The sequence below is a fragment of the Eremothecium gossypii genome, chromosome V (genome assembly GCF_000091025.4).
Source record: "Eremothecium gossypii ATCC 10895 chromosome V, complete sequence".
NCBI lineage: Eukaryota > Fungi > Ascomycota > Saccharomycetes > Saccharomycetales > Saccharomycetaceae > Eremothecium > Eremothecium gossypii.
In genome coordinates, this window is record NC_005786.2 from 1,156,270 (window position 1) to 1,181,460 (window position 25,191).

General features: G+C 46.2%; 13 protein-coding genes and 1 non-coding gene across 14 annotated transcripts; 5 read left to right on the forward strand and 9 right to left on the reverse strand.

The window, feature by feature from the left end:
• Positions 1-55: 55 nt before the first annotated feature.
• NUP188 (Nup188p) lies at positions 56-4,933 on the forward strand (the record flags this gene model as incomplete). Its single annotated transcript, NM_210495.2, has 1 exon — positions 56-4,933. One exon carries the CDS (start codon positions 56-58, stop codon positions 4,931-4,933), a length of 4,878 nt encoding a protein of 1,625 aa, NP_985141.2.
• Positions 4,934-5,013: 80 nt separating this feature from the next.
• On the reverse strand, positions 5,014-6,294 carry PRP24 (U6 snRNP complex subunit PRP24; the record flags this gene model as incomplete). Its single annotated transcript, NM_210496.1, has 1 exon — positions 5,014-6,294. One exon carries the CDS (start codon positions 6,292-6,294, stop codon positions 5,014-5,016), a length of 1,281 nt encoding a protein of 426 aa, NP_985142.1.
• Positions 6,295-6,427: 133 nt separating this feature from the next.
• TMA23 (Tma23p) lies at positions 6,428-7,186 on the forward strand (the record flags this gene model as incomplete). Its single annotated transcript, NM_210497.1, has 1 exon — positions 6,428-7,186. One exon carries the CDS (start codon positions 6,428-6,430, stop codon positions 7,184-7,186), a length of 759 nt encoding a protein of 252 aa, NP_985143.1.
• A 227-nt stretch (positions 7,187-7,413) lies between these two features.
• MDM1 (Mdm1p) lies at positions 7,414-10,875 on the forward strand (the record flags this gene model as incomplete). The annotated part of the gene is made up of 1 exon (NM_210498.1): positions 7,414-10,875. The coding sequence occupies one exon, from the start codon at positions 7,414-7,416 to the stop codon at positions 10,873-10,875; it is 3,462 nt and encodes a 1,153-aa protein (NP_985144.1).
• RRN9 (Rrn9p) lies at positions 10,868-12,001 on the reverse strand (the record flags this gene model as incomplete). The annotated part of the gene is made up of 1 exon (NM_210499.1): positions 10,868-12,001. One exon carries the CDS (start codon positions 11,999-12,001, stop codon positions 10,868-10,870), a length of 1,134 nt encoding a protein of 377 aa, NP_985145.1.
• A 217-nt stretch (positions 12,002-12,218) lies between these two features.
• On the forward strand, positions 12,219-13,004 carry SEC65 (RNA-binding signal recognition particle subunit SEC65; the record flags this gene model as incomplete). Its single annotated transcript, NM_210500.1, has 1 exon — positions 12,219-13,004. The coding sequence occupies one exon, from the start codon at positions 12,219-12,221 to the stop codon at positions 13,002-13,004; it is 786 nt and encodes a 261-aa protein (NP_985146.1).
• Positions 13,005-13,263: 259 nt separating this feature from the next.
• AGOS_AER290C (AER290Cp) lies at positions 13,264-13,935 on the reverse strand (the record flags this gene model as incomplete). Its single annotated transcript, NM_210501.1, has 1 exon — positions 13,264-13,935. One exon carries the CDS (start codon positions 13,933-13,935, stop codon positions 13,264-13,266), a length of 672 nt encoding a protein of 223 aa, NP_985147.1.
• A 611-nt stretch (positions 13,936-14,546) lies between these two features.
• Positions 14,547-14,618, reverse strand: AGOS_t0121. Its single transcript has one exon. It is a non-coding gene; the product is annotated as a tRNA-Gln (tRNA).
• Positions 14,619-15,279: 661 nt separating this feature from the next.
• Positions 15,280-17,271, reverse strand: STB5 (Stb5p; the record flags this gene model as incomplete). Its single annotated transcript, NM_210502.2, has 1 exon — positions 15,280-17,271. One exon carries the CDS (start codon positions 17,269-17,271, stop codon positions 15,280-15,282), a length of 1,992 nt encoding a protein of 663 aa, NP_985148.2.
• Positions 17,272-17,606: 335 nt separating this feature from the next.
• On the reverse strand, positions 17,607-18,887 carry FMO1 (N,N-dimethylaniline monooxygenase; the record flags this gene model as incomplete). Its single annotated transcript, NM_210503.1, has 1 exon — positions 17,607-18,887. The coding sequence occupies one exon, from the start codon at positions 18,885-18,887 to the stop codon at positions 17,607-17,609; it is 1,281 nt and encodes a 426-aa protein (NP_985149.1).
• Positions 18,888-19,007: 120 nt separating this feature from the next.
• Positions 19,008-19,430, reverse strand: CTR2 (low-affinity Cu transporter; the record flags this gene model as incomplete). The annotated part of the gene is made up of 1 exon (NM_210504.1): positions 19,008-19,430. The coding sequence occupies one exon, from the start codon at positions 19,428-19,430 to the stop codon at positions 19,008-19,010; it is 423 nt and encodes a 140-aa protein (NP_985150.1).
• Positions 19,431-19,620: 190 nt separating this feature from the next.
• Positions 19,621-20,934, reverse strand: AGOS_AER294C (phosphopyruvate hydratase ENO2; the record flags this gene model as incomplete). Its single annotated transcript, NM_210505.1, has 1 exon — positions 19,621-20,934. One exon carries the CDS (start codon positions 20,932-20,934, stop codon positions 19,621-19,623), a length of 1,314 nt encoding a protein of 437 aa, NP_985151.1.
• Positions 20,935-21,432: 498 nt separating this feature from the next.
• SPC97 (gamma-tubulin-complex subunit SPC97) lies at positions 21,433-23,943 on the reverse strand (the record flags this gene model as incomplete). The annotated part of the gene is made up of 1 exon (NM_210506.1): positions 21,433-23,943. The coding sequence occupies one exon, from the start codon at positions 23,941-23,943 to the stop codon at positions 21,433-21,435; it is 2,511 nt and encodes an 836-aa protein (NP_985152.1).
• A 401-nt stretch (positions 23,944-24,344) lies between these two features.
• PUP2 (proteasome core particle subunit alpha 5) lies at positions 24,345-25,127 on the forward strand (the record flags this gene model as incomplete). The annotated part of the gene is made up of 1 exon (NM_210507.1): positions 24,345-25,127. One exon carries the CDS (start codon positions 24,345-24,347, stop codon positions 25,125-25,127), a length of 783 nt encoding a protein of 260 aa, NP_985153.1.
• Between the last annotated feature and the right edge of the window lie 64 nt (positions 25,128-25,191).

Genomic DNA, 25,191 nt, shown 5'->3' on the forward strand with positions numbered 1-25,191 from the left:
ATCAAGGGCCTTGTCCGTCACATCTAAGTTGATTTGTTTTGATTAATTCAAAATCATGATGAATCATTTATCTGATGTCGCTGATAGCGAGCTATATGTTTCATTTACTGCGGTTTATGGATTCATTAGGTCGGTTACCAATAATGATAGACCAAACGAGAATGCATCGACATGGGGGCTAATAGCCCAATTCCTCAAGAACAATAAATCACTGTTGCTGAACGTATCCGAATTTTTGAATACTGAAAATACGGGGGAATTGTCACAGAAAATGACATTACGGGGCAGCGAATATGAAGCTTCGAGCGAAGACGTTAAAGAGGCAGTAGTCCTTTCGGAAAAACTGCATATTAGCCCACAGGAATGCCTTCGGGTGATTGTTCAGTGTAACCTTAGACTTCATCCGAAGGAAGAAAGGCGTCTTCTATATGCGCAGAATATTTTGCAGGAGCGGAACGCCGTGTTGGATACCATACTTGTTCTGCTGAACAACGATAATGTTGCCCAAATAAGCAAGATATACCTTGATCTATTTATGCAGAAGAAAGCAACGATTATTGGAGATTTGATCAGTTTGTTATCCACTATATGCGCAGAGCTGGCATCCATGGAGCCTTCCGCGGAAGATGTCTCGATTTCCCAATTTCGGTATAGTCATGATATCAGCTACCTTCTCAATATACTTAGATTACTCTCCATCCTTTGTCTGAACTCTGAACTCCCAGTTCCAATAATTGAGGAGTGGGTTGATTTTCTTGATAAGACCGAGTGTGGTGTTGATGGTTTCTGGCAGAAGAATCTTCCAGAGGAAGTATCGCTTAGGTTACAATCACTAGTTGTGATCGTTTCCATTCTCATGTTTGGTTTGGGGACCGCCCATCATAATATCAATGTTTCTGCCCCATTTTTCAACAGCGAACAAATTTTCATAAAGGTTAACAAGCTTCTGCTACGTCCTTCTAGTAATCCAGTTATCCTTTATTACTGGTCATTTGTGCTTTCTGTCAAGGCTTATCTACTGGAAGAAACATCAGAGACAAACGTGGATTTCATAAAGAACGTGTTTGGAACCACAACCATAGACGACTTAATCAATACCTTTGCTGCTAGGGCAGAATCTTTACACGTTTTGGATGGTATATGTCGTCTACATAAGACTCTTTCTGACGAAGGCCTCTATTCTGCGATTATGTGCTCCTTTCTGATATTATCTCTGAATTTTATTAGTTTAAACGATGAGACGACGCACGCAATCAAGCTAGTTTTGACTGGTATGCCGAAAGATCTGATTGAATCATTTTTAACCAGCCCGGAACTTGAAAAAAAACTGTCGATTTTAAGAGCCAAATTACCACTATTGCATGAATCATTGATCCCCATGATCAATCTCACCTCAATTCATCCAGAATTTGCACATTTTGAATGGAAAGAGCTATCAACCTACGCTCAAAAGCTGAAGCTCAATGATATCGACTATGATTTGTCTGTTGATGATGATAACCGCGTCGAATCAACTGATTTGATAGTATTAAAAAACGAACTACTCGTAAAGCCTCCAATGGAATTCGAAGATAATGTAATGCTTCCTATAGCAAAGGATACAAAGGGTCAAATAATCCCCTCTGCTACAGGTGATGAAGACGTCGTAGTCTTCTTATACAAATATAGTGGTTGGGCGCTGATTGGGAGGATATTGCAAAACATTTGCGAGACTTATCGGGATAGTTGCGCCCCCACGACCGCCAGACTAAGGCAGTACTTACTTGTATCGATTCTCGATTTAATATCGTCCATTGTTGACGCAGACACTCCGCTTGAACGCTCGACAGAGATACTGCAACATATATCGGGGTACGTTACTGAAGACGATATCATTTCATTGATATTCAGAACTTTTGAGCAAGCCTTACATTCTAGAGATATGGAAGTATTGGTGCCATGTTTAAAGTTGTTCACTTCAATGGTCACGAACTTTCCTCATATTGTATGGTCACATCTTTCAAGATCTGACTTAATTGACCGGCATGGAAAGGCAGGGATGGTAACTACGCTGATTGGTGCTCTTGAGCTACCAAACGGTGAATATTTATTCACGATCGCATTCATCAAGCTTGCTGACGAGCTTGTATCTGAATCGCTACATGTTGAAACAGCATTTCCTGAGCGAATGAAGAGAGAACTTCTGGGGAGGATAGTCAAACAGCTGTTGCATGTTTATGAAAGCTACCAATATTGGAAGTACAGCAACATTAACCAAAGGTTTGAGATTGGCGCTTTGTTAACCTCTTTGTTTACAAAGATTATTTACAGCGTTTACGGAATTGACCAAGATTCGAAGCCAGGAGACAAGATTACCAGAGTGCTGGCAGATGCAGCATCATTTATAGTTACTGTATTCATTGGTACAGATTCTCCAGATATTAGAGCTGTCAACTCATTGGTAAGCGTGCTAGTTTCTCCAACGACACTGGAAGCGATTTCTTTGAATCACGGAGTAAATGGTGCACAGTATAATGAGTTATTGCAAAAGTCCTTTGCATTTGGAAATATGTTGATATCGGTACGCGGTCTACTAAAACTACCCCCTACTACACTGGAAAAAAGCATATATTCCAAAGCCACGGATCTTGTCGATGCCTATATCTACAAGCCAAGTTTAAAAGTGCATGTTATAAAGCTTTTTACTTACTTGGTTCGCGCACCTTGGTTTGCTGAACGTCCTTCTCTGTTAGCGCATTTAGGCCACGCTCATGCAAAGTCTTTGCTTGAGCTGCTTACTTTTGATTTATCATCACCGATACAAGACTACAGGGTCTTGAAAAATATTTACAGCTTCTTCTCTTCGATAATGGAGGGTAAACAGGATGGCATGTCTATCCTCTTCCTGACCGGTAACATTGTAACATTCGATGACTCCAAACATGAGAATAAAGAAGTCGGGAGTAAGTCCATCTTAACCATTCTTAAAAGGAACGCACTAAATTTGGATCGAATGCCTGAAGACTTGGGTTCACACTTATTGGACGCCATATCTTATGCATTTAATTCTTGGACTTCTGCAAGAAATTATGCCGCTGACAAAGACTTTATAACTGCATTGGTCAAACGGTTGGAGGCATTTGAACCCAATGTGGACAATACTTTAAAATCAATTGAGCAGGTCGCCTCTATGGCTAGCAAATACAGACTGATATCTCGTATTGCAGAGATATGTGCTCTTTATCTCTTTACTTCTACTGGCACGACATCGCCCATCTTTGACCTTCTGGGCAGAAATGATTTGGCAACTATTGTGAATCCGTTGTTTGAACTTGATGGATATAACAAGGATTTGCACACAAACCTAGCAGTGAATTTTGAAAAGCAATGGCCCGGTTTAAGCTTGAGCACATTCTCCTTATCAACATTGGTTCGGGACAGCAATTCCTTCCAGACAATAATATATGATCTGCCCTTAATGGATCAGTACTTTAGCGGGGATGAAGCTTGGTTTGGCTCTGAATCGCATACTGGGCTTAGAGAGCAGGTAGTCGAAGCATCAATCAATATCCAATTTGTGACTTACCAGATATCTGCAGCTAAATCTTGGGGTGCGCTATTGACTTCGTTTATTAAAAAGACGCCAGTGCCTCTGCAAGACACTTTTGTTGATATTGTTTTGCATCTACTGAAAGTTAACATTGAAAAGAGCGTTGAATCACCTTTTTTTGTTGATATTTACCTAGAAAGGATTGAGTTGTGCTTTTATGTCCTTTATTCCTTTATGAAGACATCGAAAAATGTTACTGAAAAGAATTTGGTCGAAATAACATCACATCTGATGAAAATATTAACATCTTCTGAGATTGATTTCCTAGGTAATATTGCTTCCTCCAGGAAGAGTGCGTATTATAGACCATTGCTGCGGTCAATCCTCATAGCACTTTCGTTGGTAAATACAGGGACACATTTTATTGAGTTGGTTTCTGTTGAACTCCTTGAGTTCTTTGAGAGGATTTTCTGTAAAGGCGTGAACTTGATTCTTTCCGAAATCCTATCGGAAATAAACACCACTTCATCCTGTGGAAATAATGTATCCATAACGAGTGTGACAGATAAGATACAGGATCTCCTCTTGTTACTTTCTTTGTTCACTAAGATCAAAAACCTCCAACCTCCGAAAAGTTTTATGTTAATGATTGCGACATCGTTAAATGAGGTGGATACTATCAAGGCTCTATTGAACCTGTATTCTAGCTCGCACCTTTTCCGTGTTAATGAGGAACCAATTATTGCCGATATTACATTAATATTTTTGTGTGAATTCTGTTCGGTTGATGAGGTCGCAGAAAAGTTAATCATAAACGGTTTATTTTCTGTCCTACTTGAGAGTCCTATTTCCATCATGATTCAACAAGGCGGCATCAAGCCCGAGGTACAACCTCGACTACACAGTATTTGGAGTAATGGGTTACTATCTATAATCCTCCAGCTACTCAGCCAGTTCGGTGCTCAAGTTCTACCCGAGTGTTGCCTCTTTGTCACATACTTTTCGAAACAGCTCAGCAGCACCATATTCAGCTGGTCCGATAACTCTTTGGCGATTTCCAATTCAATTATCCAAGATACATCACAGATCATTATGCTCCAAAAAATGTTCAGTGCTTTAGAGTATCAGAAATACCTAAGCAACTCTAACGCAAAGACCAAAGTTATTGACGATGTTGACGTCATTGAAATAATCCCCGGACTTGACACCGAACTTGAAAGAAAAGAATTGTACCGTTCTTTTACGCATCTGCTCACACACCCCAAGTATCTGAACTCGAGGATAGTACCCACGACTTTAGAAGAACAACGGTTGTTGCAGGATGAGGAAACCAGGGCTGCATTCGTCAAGAACACCACTGAAGAAATAAGAAAATTGCAAGATTCGCTGTTTTCTGAGTTTTAGTACAACTCCTGCCCAATGTAATTTTAGATATAAAGAGTAATTGATATTGAAAGGCAACAACAAAGAGCGGGCCTTGTAGTCTACCTATGCAGAAGAAATTTTCGAAAATCATCATTCGTCATTCTCTTAGTAGTATCTGGTCTTGTGAGGCTGCTGCTGATTTCCTCGGATTTTACTTTGTTACGTGTTGGCGCAAGTTGTGGTGAATGCTGCTTTAAAGAGCGGACATCGCTGCAATTCAGTATAACTTTTCCATATGTCGACATATGCAGTGCCAGAGCTACTTTGGCTGCTGTTTTCTCATCACAGAATATCAATAACGCCCCTTCATGATCAGAAACTAGCAAGATATCTTCAAGCATATTATCCTCCAGAAACGGGGCCTTTTCTTTGACCAGGCTACGAATACACTCTTTGGATAACGTATCTGATATGGGAAATAGTCCCAGGATATTAGGCTGTGGTTTCCGAGAAACCAAAATTTGCTTCACTTTCTGTCTTTCAAGGTACGGCTTTCGATCCGCCATGGCTACCGTGAGCCGTCTATCTTCAAATACAGTGTTGTGCAGAGCAAGAGCAGCCTCTGCAGCTGCTGCATCTTTATAAGTAACAAAAGCAAATCCCCGATTATGTCTACCATCCGCAGAATCGCTACTCGGAGGCATTATGAGTTTTTCTACCTCACCAAAAGGCTCTACGAGGCCTTGAAGTTTCTCAATAGTCACTTTTATAAAATCTAACCCGCGTATTAATACCTCTCTTTTTTCTATCGTTCCTGCATCTGACCTCTGTGCCCGACTCTCGGGGTCCGAGAGCTTTACTACCAGGTTATATCCATCCAAATCCATGCCATTAAGCGTATTGGCTGCGGCATCTGCCGACTGTGGGGAGGGCAAATCGACATATGCGAACCGCCGCCCCGCATTGTAGCGTAGGGATGGCAAGCGCACACTTAGGCATTGGAAGCCCAAATCCTCAAAGAAACGGCGTAGTTCACGCCCATCGTATCTAGGGGGAAAATTGGTAACCCATAGTGTGCATCCCTGCATGGCCTCGACCACAATTTCCTTACAGCCAACTGTCTTTAGCGACATTGTTAGCGCCGCCAGAACCTCATTGTAACTCGTAAACTCTATTCGCGCTATCTTAGCATCTTTTTCTTTAACCATGATTGTATCCACGCATCGAATTTCCCCACATTGGTGGAAGAAGCGCTCAATCTTTCGATTATTGAAGTTCTTTGGAAGGTTACGAACTATTACGCAGCATACTTCCCTATTAACAGTCGTGCCACCATGGGGTTTCTTCCCATTACTGTGGAAATCAGGAGCATCCTCCAGTGCCCTCTTGGGCCCTGCCATATCTTTTATGAATCCTTCGCTGACTGTATGGGCTCAAGAACAGATTGTAGCTCAGAGGCCATCCTATGTACCAGTCAAATCGCAAGGTCACGTGACTAACTCATCCTTGAAGACCATTTAAACTTGGCTTTACATGCCAGTATACAGTACTTTCAGACTAGCTAATCTACCTCAAGCAACCCTGCCTCTCTACATCGCAGCTATGGCAAGCTGTCGCAGACGTCCTTCCGATGACATGAAAAATTTTGTTGATGCGATGAGGATCGCCAAAACGATACTGCCAGCCTCATCGACCAAGATGGATGGCAAGGAGTACCTCAAATCCTACGGCTGGCAGGAAGGCCAAGCTCTACGCAAAGGTGGTCTTAAAAAGCCGATCCTCGTCAAGCACAAACGAGACAAAAAGGGCCTTGGAGGAGCGGCGGGGCACGATGATGGCGAAGCATGGTGGGAACAGCTGTTCGACAGCCAACTGAAGGGGCTCGATGTGTCCAACGGACAAGGTGATCTTGTCTTCAAGCAAACGGATACAGCAGCAGTTTCTGTGGCGCACAGCGTTTCTCCCCTCTATACGTGGTTTGTGAAAGGTGAAGGGCTGCAGGGAACTATCAAGACTAAACCTATAGAGGCGCCGGTGGCTGTAAGCAGCAAGCGCGCCGCAGACGACGCCTCGGACGATGTAGCGCGGCCAAAGAAGCACAAGAAGGATAAGAAGGATAAGAAGGATAAGAAGGACAAGAAGGATAGGAAGCACAGGAAGCAAAAGAAGCACAAGGACCGATCTTCAAGTGGCTCTAAAAAACCAAAGAAGGACAAGAAGAGCAAGCGCAAAAGCGAGAAAGCCAGCTCTAAGCATCGCAAGGCTTCCGATGCGTCTCGGAAGAGTGTATGAAGGCCCTACTGTCATACAATGAGAAACGCAACAGCGAAGCCCGATTATTTGCATTCTGCATCGCAGTCGGCGGCGTCTCTGCCGCTAGGCATGTATATATTATCGTTTACCATCGGAAAGACACAGTGTATAGCATCTGTCTTGAAACGAGGACAGGCATCTCTAGCATTACTCTATGGTCTTAAGATCGGAGTGTGTGTTATAGGATTGAGATAGTGATCTGACGAATGACTCTAAATATATTTGGACATAACCTCCCCGGAAAAAGAGATCTTCACCACAAGGTGGGCCTGCAGAAGCGAAGAGCACTTTGGTCAAAACGGAGGACTATGAAAAGTGACTGGTTTTGGAACCTCTCTTTACTGCGAACCGCCGCCTTTTTGGTGGTATGTTTGGTTGTTCTTACACACTATACAGTTTTCTTCTACCTGAGCCTAATTATTATGCTTCTGCTACCGCTGCTGTTTTTATTGATGTTGAAGGTAGAATCGCGGGAGTTCAAGCACCAGCCTCCAGCGAGATTACCGTATGTTGCTGAGGCGAGGGATACAGGGCAGTTCCGGCTAACGCCACTTTTCGAAGACTACCCGCGAATCACGTCGGAGTTGGAAGAGATTGTACGCCATATCGTTCGGGACTTCGTATCTTCGTGGTACGAAACGATCAGCGAAGATCCGCTGTTTCCAAATGAGGTGCAGGGGGTCCTTTATGGGGTACTAGTCCGCATGCAAGGATTGCTGAGGCAGTTTGACGTGGCGGAGTTGTTGGTATTAAAGCTGCTTCCGCTGATCACGAAACATTTTACTGTGTTCACCCTGGCGTACCAAGCGGCGTCTAGCGACGCGATACACATGCAAAAAACTGCCGAGGATATGAAGAACTTCGAACTATCTGTTGCTGTTGAGTTCAGTAAGCACTACAAGAGACATCAGGCTTTGTCTGGGAGTTTCAAGAATGTGCGCGGAGACATTCAACAATACCTAGTTGAGCGAACGCGCCCGATTCTCCGGAACTTGATAGATCCAGAGGAGCTCAGCTCTCCGTTTGTTGAGCTACTCTCTCGCGAGATTGTTTCCAATTGCATACTCTTCCCTTTGATGCTAAAGCTGTCCAATCCGGACTTCTGGAATATCACTCTGATTGATCTCTCAAAGAAAGTACTACGCGAGCGTACACAGGTGAAGGAACTCCGTAAGGCATTGTCTAGGGAGCTGCAAGAGCCGCATATCACACAAACGCCGCAGGCTGGCAATAATGAAAATAAAGTCTTGAGGCATTACCTTGTCATAGGAGCCACGGGACAAGAATTTGAGCTTTATCTAAAGTACATCAACGGTCAGAGGAACATCATCGATTTAGCATCCGAAAAGTTTTCTGTCTTAGTGAAACTTCTCACGCTATCGAAGAAAGCCTACTTATCCAATGGCGAGGCGGAATTCCAGAAGAGACTTCAGTTATCTCTGAACCTTATTGAGAGCCGATTTTCCTTCTTAACTGGAAACCATATTTCAATTGAACCGAACTTCTGTGAGAAAGAGCTTCAGGAATTTGAGACATTCGTGAAATCCGTTGATATTGAGGCCGTACTTTCGGATTCAGACTACATTCAGTTTTTCCGCGAGTTTCTGATAAGCTGTCATGCCCATCAATCAAACCTTGACTTTTGGTACTTTGTTCAAGGAATTAAAAATCCGTTAGAAGACCCACAGCGTGAAGATATGTCCATAGATTTATCTGAAGGGGGCGTATCAGATATTCAGAATGCTTTTACGAAATTTTTAAAGGATGAACGACTGGTTAGTTCGTTTAACAAAGAGTATATTAAGGAAATTGCGACATTTCTGCAGACATACCGGACTTCCGATCGAATCACTCGGACTAGGTTATATCTGAGAGCTCGGAAAGCCCTGCTTCTTTTGCAAGACGATGCATATAAAAAGCTTCAGACGATATACTTTCCGAAGTTCAGAGACTCGATATCTTTTCTGAAACTGATCGGGTCACCGAACTTTACTAGGTCCTCTGTTTATGCAAGATACATTCATAGTTTTGACTTGTCAAAGTCGAATCTTCCTGAACAGTCTGAGTCGAAGCATGTAGGAATCATTACAAGTGGTGATATTGACAAGGCCTTGGACAATATTTTAAATGAGGATAAGCCTAGCACACCGACAAAAGACAAATTGAAGGTTCGGAAATCATACACTGCGTTATTTGGCTCTACTAATAGGAGTGGAATATTTAATGACACGCTATTCCTGGATGATGCGATGAGCCAAGAGTATCTCTCGGAGGACAGTGCTGAGATTGAAAGTGATCATTCTGTCAGTTCAGAAAATGAATTTTCTCAAGACATAATAAGATCCGATATTATTGATGGGGATATAATCGATAGCAGGCTAGAGCTTAAAGATATTAAGGATGAACTTGGAAACCTTATTATTCATATTGATCAGCTTCAGAAGCAGCTGGAGTTGTTGCAGCATCTCATACTAAAAGCCGAGCTAACCAACAATCAGTCACAACTAAAGCTACTACGGAAATCAGAGAGATTGTTATCAAATGAGCTGGAATACAAAGAACTGTTGAAACAGCAGTATACAGTTCTTGAAAATTCCAATAGTTTATTTGGCAGAACAAAGGTGTCAATTAAAAATTATATTTCTGAGTTATCTCCCAGCGATGGGAAAGATGTGATCTATTATATTATAAATGTTAATCATATTAATGGTAATCAAGTTACTTCATGGGAGATACCCAGACGGTATAGTGAATTCTACAAACTAAATGCCTATTTGAAGAATACCTATGGATCGCTAGTTGGACATTTGCAACGTAAGCATATTTTCCCGCAGAAAGTAAAGATATCCCTGAAATACCATGTTTCCAAATCTCTCCTCTATGAAGAGCGGCGTCTGAAGTTAGAAAATTATCTTCGTATGCTACTTCTAATCACTGATGTTTGTCAAGATACTACTTTCCGCAGATTTTTGACCGATGTCTCCAACGCATTCATGACTGGGGATGAAGAACTCGATGCTCGAAAAAGCCCATTGAACGATGCAGTTCCGTCGCAAGGCAATGAAAACCCACCCATAATTAAAAGGTATTCGACGATGGATTTTCAAGTAACGACCCTAGATAAGGATGAACTGACGAAGGAAAGCAGCTTCTATGAGGACGAGCGGAACTTTTACGCTGGAACAATCAGAAAACCTAAATCATTTGTTAAACCCATCTGCGATCTCTTTATATCTCTCTTTTCCCTGAATAAGTCTAACTCCGGCTGGTTACGTGGCAGGGCAATCATTGTCGTGCTTCAGCAACTATTGGGCAGTACCATCGAGAAATACATTAAGGACATGATAGGCAGGGTACAATCTGAGGAGAAAGTATACGATATGCTTGTGCTGTTCAAAGACTTAATGTGGGTGGATGGTGAACAACTGCGAAGTAATAACTCCCAGACACAGCAAAGGACTGAAAGTGCAATGTTAAAAAGTAAAAAGGAAGCGTCGATGCTGCTCGATCGGTTGATGATAGAAACTTGTGGGAAGGTAGTTGGCTTCCGAAGTGCTAAAAATACCAGTCTAATGATACATGCAATGTTACAAAATGAATACCTGAATGCCAGTCTAATATTGGAGATTTTCGACGTAATAGTGGATGAGGTATTCCCGGTTACTTGATCAAGCAGTCTGCTAATCCATAAAGTTCATCATCGGCCTCTTCTCCACCGTCTGTGAGCGCCGAATCCTGTGTAGTTCCTTTATGACGCTTATGCGGCCTCCGGTCGACACCTAGCGCCTTCTGCCTTTGGGTGTTGATCTCCTGTACCATCATGAAAGTCTTTTTATCACGGGAAAACCCGTTTCTCAGGCACATCTGACGCAGTGCTTGTCGCACATCAAAGGTCAAGTTCCGATCCCTTGTGAGCGCTTCCAACTCCCAGAACTCCTTCTGCAGATTTTTTACTGGGCGCGGCACAACTTCTGCCTGCCTCTGGGGCACATATTTCTTTAACACCTCCTTCGGAATCTTAAAGTCCTTCACATTATAGCGACTTACGAGACCTTCGAATAAGAAGAGGCACTTTATATATACGTTTGACATATCCAGTTTCATCTCGCACCCCCGCACGATCAGGTCCCGGTAGTCCAAGTGCGCCTTTCTTCTTGAATTCGTAGAGCTCGCCCCCGAGGATGAGCCTCGCTGATCAGAGGTGCCTGTCTTCAGCGAGAGCTGTGGCATACTCGGCTGTGTGGCAAGCTCCACCTTCACCTGCTTGGCAAAGTTCACATTTAGGCCCTGCGCAAACGCGTCCAGTCGAGCGAAGATATGGTTCACCAGCTCGAGTGGCATCGCCATCTTGTTCACGTCCAGTGACACGTTCCCTTGGCCTAGCTGGTGCACTAGGGCCGCGCTCTGTGTGAGTTGTCGCTGCCACACAGAGTCCAATTCCACTCGCATCATGCGCATCGCGTGCTTCAACGCACGCTCACTGATCTCCCCTCGCTCAGGCATCTGTGGAGCCTCTTCTCGGCTTCCCCATAGCTCCTCATCCTCGTATACGCAGTCCGTATGCGGATCGATCACGGTGTTCGGAGAGGGCCAGCTCGTCCAGTTATCCTTGATCATGGTCTTGATGTAAACTTCGGCTTCTAAAGCTCGCTTCTTCTTGTGCGCTTTCCGCAGCAGCTGCTTTAGGAGGTGCGCCGAGTAAAGGTGTAGTGTCAAGTCATGGCGATGCTGTTGCTCGAGCGATTCAAGCAGTTCCAGTGCTTCATTGGCTATAGTTTTCCCATTAACGTCCATCTAAACTTATTATATCAAGCCCAGTAGATTTCACTTAGTCCATTCAGTATGGAAACATCAAGCAACCTTGTAGTTAGTCCTTCCCCTTTAGCAGCATATAAGCACTTCTGCTTCGCTGAAGTAGAAAATTTTTGAAATATGGAAGAGCTGTCCACTGGATCATCACAGGGTGAAGTGACGGATACCGCAATAAGCCCTCGATTGATCAGAATATACGATGCCTAAGCTTGAAGAGATAGATGATTTAGAAGATATTGATAACTTGCATATGGATCTCGCAGAACTAGATGCGAGCCTCAAGACGCCTATTGCGCCGAGGCTCAAGCCAACGGTAGTGCGGTCGCAGGATTCAGAACCGCCATTATTTCCTCAGATTCCTCTGGAGGGTGAGCAAGGACCCTCTTTCACGTTTATCGATCCGAAATCCGGGAGGGTGGAAGAGACAACGAAGATCACGAAGGAGGACCTGGCAGATCTGAAGCGGTTCCAGATACTATATCCGTGCTACTTTGACAAGAACCGGACACACGCCCAGGGAAGGCAGGTTCCACTGGAGCTGGCTGTGGCTAATCCGCTTGCGAAGACAATCGCGGACGCATGTCGAGAGCTGGAGGTGCTGTGTGTGTTTGAAGGCGAGAAGACTCATCCACAGGACTTCGGTAACCCAGGGCGTGTAAGGGTGCTGCTGAAGGAGAACGGCAAGGCCGCGGGCAAATACGCGAATAAGAGATGGCTAATGAAAAACGTGGCCAAGTATCTGCAAGAGCATCCCACGACGTTGGAGTCTCTGCGGGAAATTCCGTACGGACCAGATTTTGAAGGTATCGAGCCAAGCAAAATCCCGCTGGTGCACGGTTTCCAGATGAATGAGATTGTTCCGCTGCACAGTCCATTTACTATGGGGCATCCGATGACGAAGGGCATCTACACAGCGCCGAAAGTCGTGGCCCCGGAGAAGCAAATCAAGGCACCCAAAAACAAATATAAGGTGGTTCGTCGTTAGTTAGCACTGCTAGCTGCGGTGGTCTAATGTATATGTGTTTACATGTATTTCTTCTGGTCTCTTCCTGTCATAGGTATGTTCTAGGGTGCGTTGTGCATTGCATACATACCTGTCCAACGGCAATGGCTCTGCTTGCGGGTGCAGACACATGAATAGAAATATGAGAATTATGTTAACTAAATACAATGATTAAATGATAGAGGTACAAATAAGGTAAGGGAAGGAAGAGATATCAATCAATCAAGTAACAGGGGGAACTCTAAGCGCCGTACGTCTGGCGGTATTCATCCATCCTTCTTTTGTCAGCGGGAGAAATTCTACCGTCCAAGTAGGCAATGATGTCTGCTAAGGATACAATGCTCAAAACTGGGATGTCATATCTTTTGCTCACAGATTGGGTTGCCGTCAAGCCTTCCTTAGAAGTTGTGTCCACGATCTCCTGTCTGTCCAACGCAATTATCGTGCCCACAACTTTGCCACCAGCGGTCTTGATAATCTCAAATGCCTCGTTGATTGCAGTGCCTGCAGTCATCACATCGTCAATAATCAGAATCCGCTGGTCGTTTAGGCTGGCACCAACAATGTTTCCTCCCTCGCCATGGTCTTTGGCTTCTTTCCGGTTGAAGGCATACTGTATATCCTGGAACTTGGTGCCACCAATCTCGGCCAACTTGGCACAGACAATAGCGGCTAAAGGAATGCCCTTGTAGGCTGGTCCAAAGATAACGTCGAATTTCAAATCCGACTGGATAATAGCGATGGCGTAGGCTGTCGCCAAATTACTCAACAATTTGCCTGTGTTAAACAGGCCAAGGTTGAAAAAGTATGGCGACTTACGGCCCGACTTGAGGGTGAAGTCGCCAAACCTCAACGACTGTGACTCCACAGCCAAGTCTAGGAAATTCTTCTGGTAGTCTTCGAGAACGGGCATCGCTTTTTCTCCAATAATTGACAGCTCGCCTATGTGTACTCAACACAATAATTCACAAAAATCAGTCTAAACGCAAGTCCAGTTATGTCTGTTGACGTTCACAAATTGCAAATGCACGTTGGGGTTTGCGGTGATGTGTTAAACAAACGAATAATGCACAACCTAACTCAGAGGAATCCTAGTCCTTTAATAGTAGCAGTAATGCGGAGAACCAATATATAGAAGTGCCTACACTTGACCAACAGCAACTGGACTTTAGAAGGGACCTAACGTAAACGTGGCAAACTGTAGGTCTAAGCTGAAATATGGAAACTCGAGGAAACAGACCTGTTTTGATAGCGAAGAAGAGAAAGTTTCAGTGAAAATCCTGCTCGTAGCGTATGATATCAAGACTACTCTCCTACGAAAGACGTATTTTTTCAATTTCTGAAACTCCAAGTGTTTAAATAACGACCAGAGCGGGAGGGTCCCTGAGAGCACCATTCTTGCCGCCGAGTGCTAGCACGTATAACTAGTCTGTTTTCGCAGTAACTTCCATTTCAGAGAATCTTTTATCAAACTGCAGAGGTCCCCGATAACAGCAAACAAGCTTTGCATATAATGCAAAAAATAGGTCCTACCCGGATTCGAACCGGGGTTGTTCGGATCAAAACCGAAAGTGATGACCACTACACTATAGGACCGTAATACAAGGTTAAGCCTTTTGGTCTTTATTAGACGAGTGTAGTGTGAGCACGTGGGATACTTGGATCTGATTGGAGAATTGACAAGCACGTGGGATACTTGGAGCCTGGATGACGAATTGGCACGTTGCAGCCCCATGCATGCGCACACGCGTAGCTTATTTTACCTGCTGGCAGTAAATCCTTCAGCTCCACTAGATGATGTTACTGTTTCATCAGATTCCATACTTCATTTAATTCATTATTGCTACATAAGCGTACAAATGTAAGAACGGGTCTTTGAGCGGTATATTTTTAGTGTATATATATTACCTGCGTCGCCGATGCTTCTGAGCACCGATAGATCGCTATAGTCCATCATCTGCGCTGTATGCTCGACTTTCTGCACAGAAGTCACATACATATACCATTTCTCATTCATCGATTAAAGATTACAACCATTAATCGGGCGTGTAAGACATGTCTTACTGGATGACAAAGTCTACCGGAGTCGATTAAGACCGGATTCGGTTAGTTTGGGTATAAGAACACGACAATCACCCACTAACCCGTGTATTGCATAAGCAACTCCATAGCGGCAATAGCAATTCAGCTATGGAACAACCAATACATTATGAATTACTGCCAAATAGTTTAAACAGGTTCTCAATGGTTTCAGAAATTAGATAGCCAGGTCAATCCAGGATATATCTACGTTATTTTCGTCCAATATATCTTGGTATTCATTGCTAGCTCCAAATAGCTCCCTAGTCAATTTATCAACGTTTTCTACCTGTCCTCGGGAGAGACTTATATCTAGTATCGCATTTCCAATATTTTGAAAGACGACCGCACACTCCTTGGCAAAAACCCATTTCTCACCGAAATGCTGCAGTATCTCTACACATTGCTGGATTTCGAGCTTGGATTCAACAAGGTCAATAGACCATTGATAGAGGCAATATAGCATTGTATTGCAAATGGTTAGTGTCCGAAAAAGGGTGATCCAATTCAGAGGCAACAGTTTTTTCTTGTAGAGGCAGTAAGTGTGCCGCAGGGCCTCTAAACAGGAAGTACCAAGTATGGTCAGCGAGTCCATTGAGGGTTTTGGTATCAACTTTGAAGGTCTGTATAACATGATCATCAGCTGAGAATAGCGCATCGATAACCATGTATTGGAAGAGTGAAAAGAGATGTTCCCATTAGCGTTATTGCAATCAATTATATTCTGTTTTTTCTTCTCATCCTCATAGATAGTGTCCAGTTGCTGCCTCAGAGAGTCAATAATATCCTGCTTCTCTCCCATCCCCAGGCATCTCTTACCTGCGCTCACGCTATGAACCTTTTTGTATATTACGCCAGCAAACCTACGCAAGTTCAGCATCATCTTGGTTACCTCTATGTCTTCTCTTTCCTCTTCGTAGAGAGCCCGAGGTAGGGGGACGTTAATATCATCATCGTCAATCGCAGAAGTACGGCCCAATGAAGTATGGACTAGCCGCTCAAACGCATAGAATGACCAGAATGCACGATAACGCATTTCAATATCTAGGACCGACATACGCTCCTGCGCTTTCTTAGTTAAAGTCCGGTTGAGCCCCAAACCTATTGTAAGCCTCATAATAAGGCCACTTATAGTCCAGGTTGAAATACCCTTTGGCTCGAAAAATGAATAAATGCCCAAAAGCAGAAGACATTTTACAGTCTCTAAGTTTTGCAGATGCATAACGCTACAGAACTTCCGCATGGCCATATAGGAAAAATGCTCGCTCAGATCTTCTTCATCCGGATCCAGAAACCCCGCACGTTGCAGTGTTGTACACCCTATAGCCATGATCATATAGAGCTGGAAAATAAAAGTATTTTCATACTTCCCTTCCATATTGGTGAGATCAGCAATAGATGCGACTTGATTTAAGAATTCAATCTTGTTCATGAGTGGATACGACCTATGATTATGCTTGAAATAAGCAGCAACAAACTTGTCACAGAGCTGACGATCGATGTGTTTGATGGTCCCATCTGCAGCCAACATAGGTGTATCACGGCCACCTTTAAACACAGATGCAACCGCTTCTATTTGAATAGACGATGCAGTGATCGGTATTGAATCTGGTCTATGCATTTCATGTTCTAGTTTTCCTTGGCTGAATGTTTCTAACTGGCCAACGCTTCCTGTATTCCTTCCTACTCCGAGCTGCTGAGTAGTGCTGAAGGAGCCGAGAATACTAAGAAAAGACGAAACGGGGTTAGCAGAGGACGCATCACTGCTATCACGGACAGCAGACGTCGCAGACGAGAGCGTATTCCCGCGGCTATTTGAAGCACTGTCACTATATCCTTCGGATTGCTGCGGGGAGCCATCGGACAGCTTGGGGCTCTGTGGCTGATAATCATAAGACAGCGCCTCCCCCGACGCCCACTGGCCCTGTTTTTTTGATTTCTTTGAAGGTACAAATTCCCCCCTCTGTATAGCCTCCTCTAGCTGCTTCTTCGTCCTTCTTGGGGCCCGCCCCGGGTACACGCATTCTTTGCTCGCAGCTTCGCACGAAAAGCATCGCGGAAGCTCCTTCGAGCACTTTTTCTTCAGCCTACGGCACCTAGAGCATGAATATGTCTCATAACGCTGTTGGCCGCTGTCTTCTGCGTCCTGGAGATCATCAGAACGATTCATTCCAAGACCTCGAAAGTACAGAACGATGTGTGTAAATCAAAAAAAAAAAGTCCCAGTAAATGATGTACCACTTGAACAGTAAATAATGCACCCTTGCTTTCAGCTATGCCTGCTATATCGCGAGGCTTCTAAAGTATGAGATGGAAATGATTTTAGATGCCTGACGGTATGACCTCTGGTGTTTGTTTTCAGACATGGATACTTTCCGAACATCTGCCAGATCTTCTAATTAGTAGTCACGTGATTACAAAAGCTGCTACCCAGCTCAGCATCTGCTACGTATGAATATGATAGCTACCTCGGTTAGGTTCCTTTGATTATAGTGTAGATGTGGCTTAAAGACTGTATGGTAATCCCAGTTTCCGCAGATTGAGGGAGCGATGGACCAGCTCAAAATTTCTGCGAGTCTTTGCCTCCTTGCCATCGATGCGCAACTTTAGCATCTTGTCATCCCAGATAACCGGGCGAAAGGGGTCTTGCTCACCTCCGTGCGCAAGCAAGATTTCGTTTATATGTCTGTAGTAGAGCACATCATCTGGTGACATAACTGATTTGCCGGCCGAGGTCTCGACGGGAGGCATCTGCTCGCGGGGTATTCTCCCGCTGAAGACCTGTGCGATGAGACAAGCGTGGGATTCCGCAAGCGGAAACGTAACTACGCCCTGATTGAGCAGCGGGAATGCAAGAGTGGGATCCTCGGCAAATATAAGGTGCTCCCAGAGACCGCAGATGCGGGTGACGCCTGATGGGGAGTCTTCTGGAAAGAGCACGCCACGGTAGCTCTTGAGGAATGGAAAATGGAATCGGAAGCCCGTGGCCCATATAACCTGGTCGACATCCGGAACTACCTGGCCATGCTGGAAATATAATGTCCGTCGCGCAGCATCCATGTTCTGGATTGCCCCGACCACGCGTATCGGAGACTCCGGGGGCCAGCTAGCCTTGGAAGGGTCCCGGACGCTATGGTACACGGTGCCTGCGACACTTGAGATCTGGTTTGCGATATCCACACCGCTAGAGCCATTACCCACCACCACAACAGTTTTGTCCCGAAATTCTGCACAGTTCGTATACTGGGTAGAGTGTATGCTTGCGTGAGGGGCCAGTTGGGCCCATTCCGCCCACCCTGGTATGTCGTCTGGCAGATTGGGTGTTCTAAAATGACCATTCGCAACAACCACGTAGTCGAATGTGGACTTCTTCCCCATTGACGTAATGACTTGCCATTTGTTTTTGTCGATGATCTTCTCTAGCGATGTCACCTGTGTGTTGAAGCACATTTGGGCCCTGCCTTCAACAAACGCACGGTAATACAAAAGCAGGTACTCAAGCACGCGAGTTCTTGGTGGAAAAACGCTATCGTAGTCGGGGAATGGAAACCCACTATACGCCATTATCTGTTTCGGCAAGTTCGTTTCCAGATGGTCGTACATGGCGGATTCCTTATCGCCATCGTTGTAGTACCACACGCCTCCTATTTGTGGAGCTTGCTCGAACACCGTTACTTGTAGCTTGGTATTAGCCAGCAATACCCGTGCTGCCGCCAGACCGGCCGGCCCAGCGCCTACTATGGCGACTCGCTTATCTCTATTATTCCCATCCATTGCTGTGAGCATGCAGGTGCACTAAAGAAATGTTCATTACCGATTCGAAACAGCCAGAGCGAACATAGTTAGATATATAGCAAACGATATCATATATAACTGAAATTGAGAAACATATTGCTGCCGCAGGTACTAGTGGCACGCGAGACTCACATCGAGTAGACCACCTTCCTTGATTTCCCAATGATAGTGTCCAGCAATAGCCCCTACGACCACGCTGAGCATTAACCAGCCATTATACGTCATCATGATGAGCATGATCAAAAAAGCGATGCTGACCTGCGCCCCATACCAGATAGAGCGGCGAAGTTTCGTGCCCTTCGAACCACTATGGTGCTTGCGGATGTAGTACTTCATATATTCGTAACTGTAAGCCCATGCAGCGATTGCTATGCAACTAAGCACGAGGCACAGCACCGACCGAATGCGCCACCATGGGAATATTACGCAGATATTATCGTAGTCCCAGGTGAACGAAGTATTCATGGCACAGGAATGCGCAACATGTTCGTGCCCTGAATGCCCTGCTTCGTGTTTGTGCACAGTGTCCGACATGGTGCGTGGTTCTTATCTGCTCGAGCAAGCCAGAGCGAACCTGGCTTTATTTTGTACATCTGGGTGCAATTGGCCGAGACACTCGACGACAGACAAACGGCTGACGCAACCTATAACACAAATCAACTTTATATTCGTTTCGTTACATAAATCTTACGTACGTTTACCTTTAGAGCTTAGACCTGCTGGTTTACAACTTGTTAGCGTTGTGGAACTTCTTACCAGCGTAGATAGCTTTGGAGCCCAACTCCTCCTCGATTCTCAACAACTGGTTCAACTTGGCCAATCTCTCAGATCTGGCTGGAGCACCAGTCTTGATCTGGCCGGTTCTCAAACCGACAACCAAGTCGGCAATGAAAGTGTCCTCAGTCTCACCAGATCTGTGAGAGACCATGACACCCCAGGTGGCGTCGAAAGAGTCCTTGGCGGCCTGGATAGACTCAGTCAAAGAACCAATCTGGTTGACCTTCAACAACAAAGCGTCGGCGGCCTTCTTCTGAATAGCAGTGGCAATTCTAGTTGGGTTGGTGACGGTCAAGTCGTCAGCGACAATCTGGACACCAGCGTTCTTGTAGAAGTGAGACCAAGCCTCCCAGTCGTCCTCAGCGAATGGGTCCTCGATGGAGACAATTGGGTACTTCTCGACCAACTTCTTGTATAGGTCAGCCAACTCCTGGCCAGACAACCACTTGGAAGAGTCGGACTCTGGGTTCTTGAAGTCCAAGTCGTACTTACCGTCCTTGAAGAACTCGGAAGAAGCACAGTCCAAGGCAATGTCGATCTTGCCCTCGTAGCCGGCAGCCTTGATGGCGTCGACAATCAAGTCCAAAGCCTCCTCGGCAGTCTGGATGTTTGGAGCAACACCACCCTCGTCACCGACGTTACCGGCGGAGGCACCGTATCTCTTCTTGGTCAAAGACTTCAAGTTGTGGTAGACCTCAGAGCCCATTCTCAAAGCCTCGGAGAAAGACTCAGCACCGGTTGGGGCGATCATGAACTCCTGTAGAGCCAAAGCACCACCGGCGTGAGAGCCACCGTTCAAAACGTTCAAGAATGGAACTGGCAACACGAATGGAGTGGTGGAAGAGCCAGCCAAGTCAGCCAAGTGCTGGTACAATGGCACCTTCTTCTCAGCAGCAGCAGCCTTGGCAACAGCCATGGAGACACCCAAGATGGCGTTAGCACCCAACTTGCTCTTGTTTGGAGTGCCGTCCAAGGTCAACATCAAAGCGTCAACGGCCTTCTGGTCCTTGACGTCGACGTTGGCGGATAGCAAAGCTGGAGCGATGATGTCGTTGACGTTGGACACGGCCTTGGTCACACCCTTGCCCAACCACTTGGACTTGTCACCGTCTCTCAACTCAAGAGCCTCGTGGACACCGGTGGAAGCACCGGATGGAACAATCGATCTGAAAGTGCCGTTCTCGGTGGTCACCTCAACCTCGACGGTTGGGTTACCACGGGAATCGTACACGGATCTAGCGTAGACCTTGGAAATAGCCATTTTGAATTATTTGAGTTTCGGAGGTGTTAATCTCTACTGCTCTGAGCCCAGAAAAAATCCTGCAAGAGCAACGGCTAATGCACTCTTATTTCTCTCCTATTTATACCGTTTAGCACTTTTCTCTAAGTTTCCACATGTATCGCCTCTGATGTCGGTCCGCCCCACGAATTTTTTTAGGCATTCAACTGCGGCATCACACTAGGAGCTGCTTAATCACCACGCGAGGATTCCGCTGTTCGTGCACGTTCGTAATTGGGCGTGCCGTTTGCGTCGCGCATATGGGCTTTACTTGGCCGAAAGGGGCCCCAAAGGATGCTAGCTATGAACGTGATGTAGGGAGCGTTCCTACGCCTAGCACGAGACACAGGGACAACAAGAAGCCGTGTCCAGTTAGAGGAAGCTATCAAAAAAACGTAACTTCTCAGCTTCCTTTTTATCGTCTGATTGTCTCAGAAGGCTGTGAACAGAAATTTTGTGCCAGCACCCGGCAGGTGGCGATTACACGAAGGCAGCCAACCGCTCGACCAAGAGCAGAACGCGTGGCGCGGTATGCCCCCGTTGGCTGTGATGTTTAATCCCCTCAATTAGGGCGCGAAGGTGGTCATGCAAGGCAACCGAGACCTTGGACAAATAGGCATTCCAATCCGTGAGGAGATTGTCCGGTACGGGAGTGTCCGGAGAGACCGGGTCCTGAGCGGACAAAGCAGTGGCAGCGGATGCGATGTTTGTGGTGTACGGGTGGTTTGTTAGGTTAGGACGGAGGGCGGATAGGAACTTGCAGTAGCGGTGGATGATCTCCAAGATTTGAAGCACCAAGCGGTAGAGATCGGTATCTGTGAGGAGGTTGGCGGCCATGACGTTGGCGAGGTAGTCGTGCACTGCCATTTGCAGACGGGAGAATGGAACCGGTGCGCCGTTGAGGACGAGGGAGAGACTGCGCCAGTCAGGCGCGATGACATCATGTGTGGCGTACTCCGATAAGACCTTCACGAGCTGGGCGAGGCGGTTGTGGATGATGCGGCAGCGCTTCATGCAGTCCTGCGTAGAAGGTCCGCGGGCGCGGATCGGCCAAGCCTTGTTTGCTTCGAACCATGTATCTTCTAGCAGCCTGTTGTAGTACATTAGCAACAGTAGATGGCGCTGTATTATTTGGTATTCTACGATAAACGGCTTAGAAACAAGCGCGTTCAAGGGGAAGGGCATGACTAGTTCAAATTGGAGGTGGTGCACGCTATGCAGCTTGCGCTTACGCTGTGAACTGCCGGTTACTGTGTGGTCTAACTCCTTCAGTAGCATGTCTTTGAGGTTGTTGAAGTTACGGGCCTGCAGGATCGAGTGCCTATTGGTGTTTACCGTAGTGTCTGCAAACCGTAGAGAGTCAATGCCGTCAGCAGTTGGGCCTGCCACCCCGGAGCCGCCGTTAGTGCTGTCGCCGTGGTCGACATCGTTCCCATTGCTGTTTAGCTGGTCTTCTGGGATTTCATCCTCCTCAAACTGCATTATTACCTCGGCTAGCGACATCTGGTCCAAGCGAACAGTCATCAACTGCAAGATGAGGCTGTCCTTGTGTTCGGTGGTATTTTTCTGGCACTGTTGCCAGTTCCGTTGTAGCTTGAGCTGTATGGACTCGGATCTGCTGCGTGTCAACTCCACCATTGACTTCATAAAGAACTTGTTTTGGAATTCTCCGCAGTTATAGAGCATAAAATGTTTGTGCAGCTGGTACATGATGCGGGGTAGCTGGTAGCCTTCCTGTAATAAGTCCCAACACATCTGGTTGGCGCGCTGGTACCATTTATCGACGTATACTAGTAACTGAGTGCCTTCGGGTAACTGTGTAGCAATATCGCTACGCTCGTGCTCTAATGCGTGAGGGAGCGTGGCCAGACCGCAGCTGCGCTTGAACAAATTGAGCAATTTGCCTGTCATGAGAACCTTATACTGTAACTGGCGGTCCTGGAACTGCTCTGTGAGCCCATCTTTGCGAATTACGTATTGTGTGTCCCATAGACGCTCGCTGTTCAACGAATTCAGAACTATGTTGTTATCTTGTGAAGTGTCACTTATCAAAAACTCTTCATAGGGGTCCTTTAAATCACCTTTTATTAGCCATTCATTTAACATCTCGCAGTATGGCGCGGATATATCCTGCCAAACCTGGTGAAGGAATTGAAGATTGCGCTGGTCTCCCCAGTTCTGTTTCATCTTTTCAAGTACCATCTGAAGCACGACGCCGCCCTTAGCGACAGGGGAAACTCGTGTATCTGTGATGAGAATACCGTTCGTGCTGCTGTCGCCTGTGGCGCCAGCATCGCTGCCCATCTTCAGGTCCTGGATGAAGTTTTCAAAGTCGGCTTCCGCCAAATCGACCTTGTCCCGGCGTTCCATCTCGTTGACTACGCACATCACCAACTCGTAGAGCAACCGCGCCTTGTAGATTATTTCCTCGTTCAATAGCTGTTCCATGATGCGGATGCCAAACCGCGCGTCTTCCTGGAACCACCGCTCTAGCTTGCCCACAACAAATGGCAAGTAATCGTCCGTCAAGAACCGTCTAACGACAAAGCACATTCGGTGGAGCACAGTGCCATACCGCGTCTGCTCAAAGCGGTTGATGAACTCGCTTAAAATCACGTAGAGCCTTCCCACCTTGCTGATCCGCTTCGCTACGCTTTTCAAAGACGGGTCCATGTTCTTGGCGATCTTGAAGTCCGGCCCTACGATGTCATACGGCAGCGCCCCGCTCCTCCGCTGCTCGGGCTCATAGCTGTTGTTGTATCGTATGTATATCCCCTCGAGACCCACGAGAACATGCAACAAATCCCTGATCACAAGCGATTCCTGTACCGACTGGTCTTTGATCTGGTCTAGGGGATACGACTTCACTTTTAGTTGGCTGTGGGTCGAAGGCTGGTGATTCGAGAGCCGGGCAAAGAAACTCAGGTTCCCGTGAGATCCTTCTCCTTTGGGAACTAAGAACACAGTATCCCGTATATTTTTGACCTCCATGATCTACCAGAGTCCTTGTAGCAACTTTTACAACTCTATAATGCTGATCTTTACTGCCTATACTTCAGGCCTATTCGGATCGCTGTTTTGTGCACTATTTTATTTACGCGCGCAACATTACCTTGCGCACTATCCAGCCTGCCACGCCCTTAACGATACAGAATGCGCTCGCTAGAACGCACTAAAGCATGGTACGGACTTACAAGGATCCTATGGACAGCTGCTGCATTGGCAGAGCTCATCTGAAGTTTGTGGTCACGTGTGTACAACCTTGCACCCTGAGTCTGGCTACTAAAAGCGGGCTGCCGGTGGCGAACTGATACAGTAGTGTTGAGGCAGAAGGCAAACTAGTAGTTAGGTAGTAATTGCGCCACCGTTAGGTTTGCTACGAGGGTCAAAGGATGTTTCTGACGAGAAGTGAGTATGATAGAGGTGTAAGCACCTTTTCGCCTGAAGGCCGGCTGTTCCAGGTTGAATATTCTCTAGAGGCGATCAAACTGGGGTCGACCGCGATCGGTATCGCGACGAATGAAGGAGTGGTGTTGGGCGTTGAGAAACGGGTGACGTCTCCTCTGCTTGAGAGTGATTCGATTGAGAAGATCGTGGAGGTGGATCGGCACATTGGGTGTGCCATGAGCGGGCTTACCGCGGACGCGCGGTCGATGATAGAACATGCGAGGATATCGTCTGTGACGCATAACCTCTATTACGACGAGGAGATTGGCGTTGAGTCGCTCACACAGTCGGTGTGCGATCTGGCGCTGCGGTTTGGCGAGGGCGCGTCTGGCGAAGAGCGTCTGATGTCTCGGCCGTTCGGCGTGGCGTTGTTGATAGCAGGCTACGACAAGGAGGATGGGTACCAGTTGTACCATGCGGAGCCCTCGGGGACTTTCTACCGGTACAACGCGAAGGCAATTGGCTCAGGGTCAGAAGGTGCGCAATCCGAGCTACAGAACGAGTGGTACTCCTCGCTAACGCTGAAGGAGGCTGAGTTGCTTGTGTTGAAGATCCTGAAGCAGGTGATGGAGGAGAAGCTAGACGAGAACAACGCGCAACTGAGTAGCGTCACGAAGGAGCAGGGTTTCCGCATTTACCCGGAGTCAGAAACCGCGGAGATCATCAAGGAGCTAAAAGAGCGCGAGGTACAGGCCAGCGCAGAGCAGGACGTTGACATGTCCGGTTAAATGAATGAGGTTGCTCCTGGGACATGCTTTGTGGGTCCAAGTGTAAACTAAATATATCTCATTA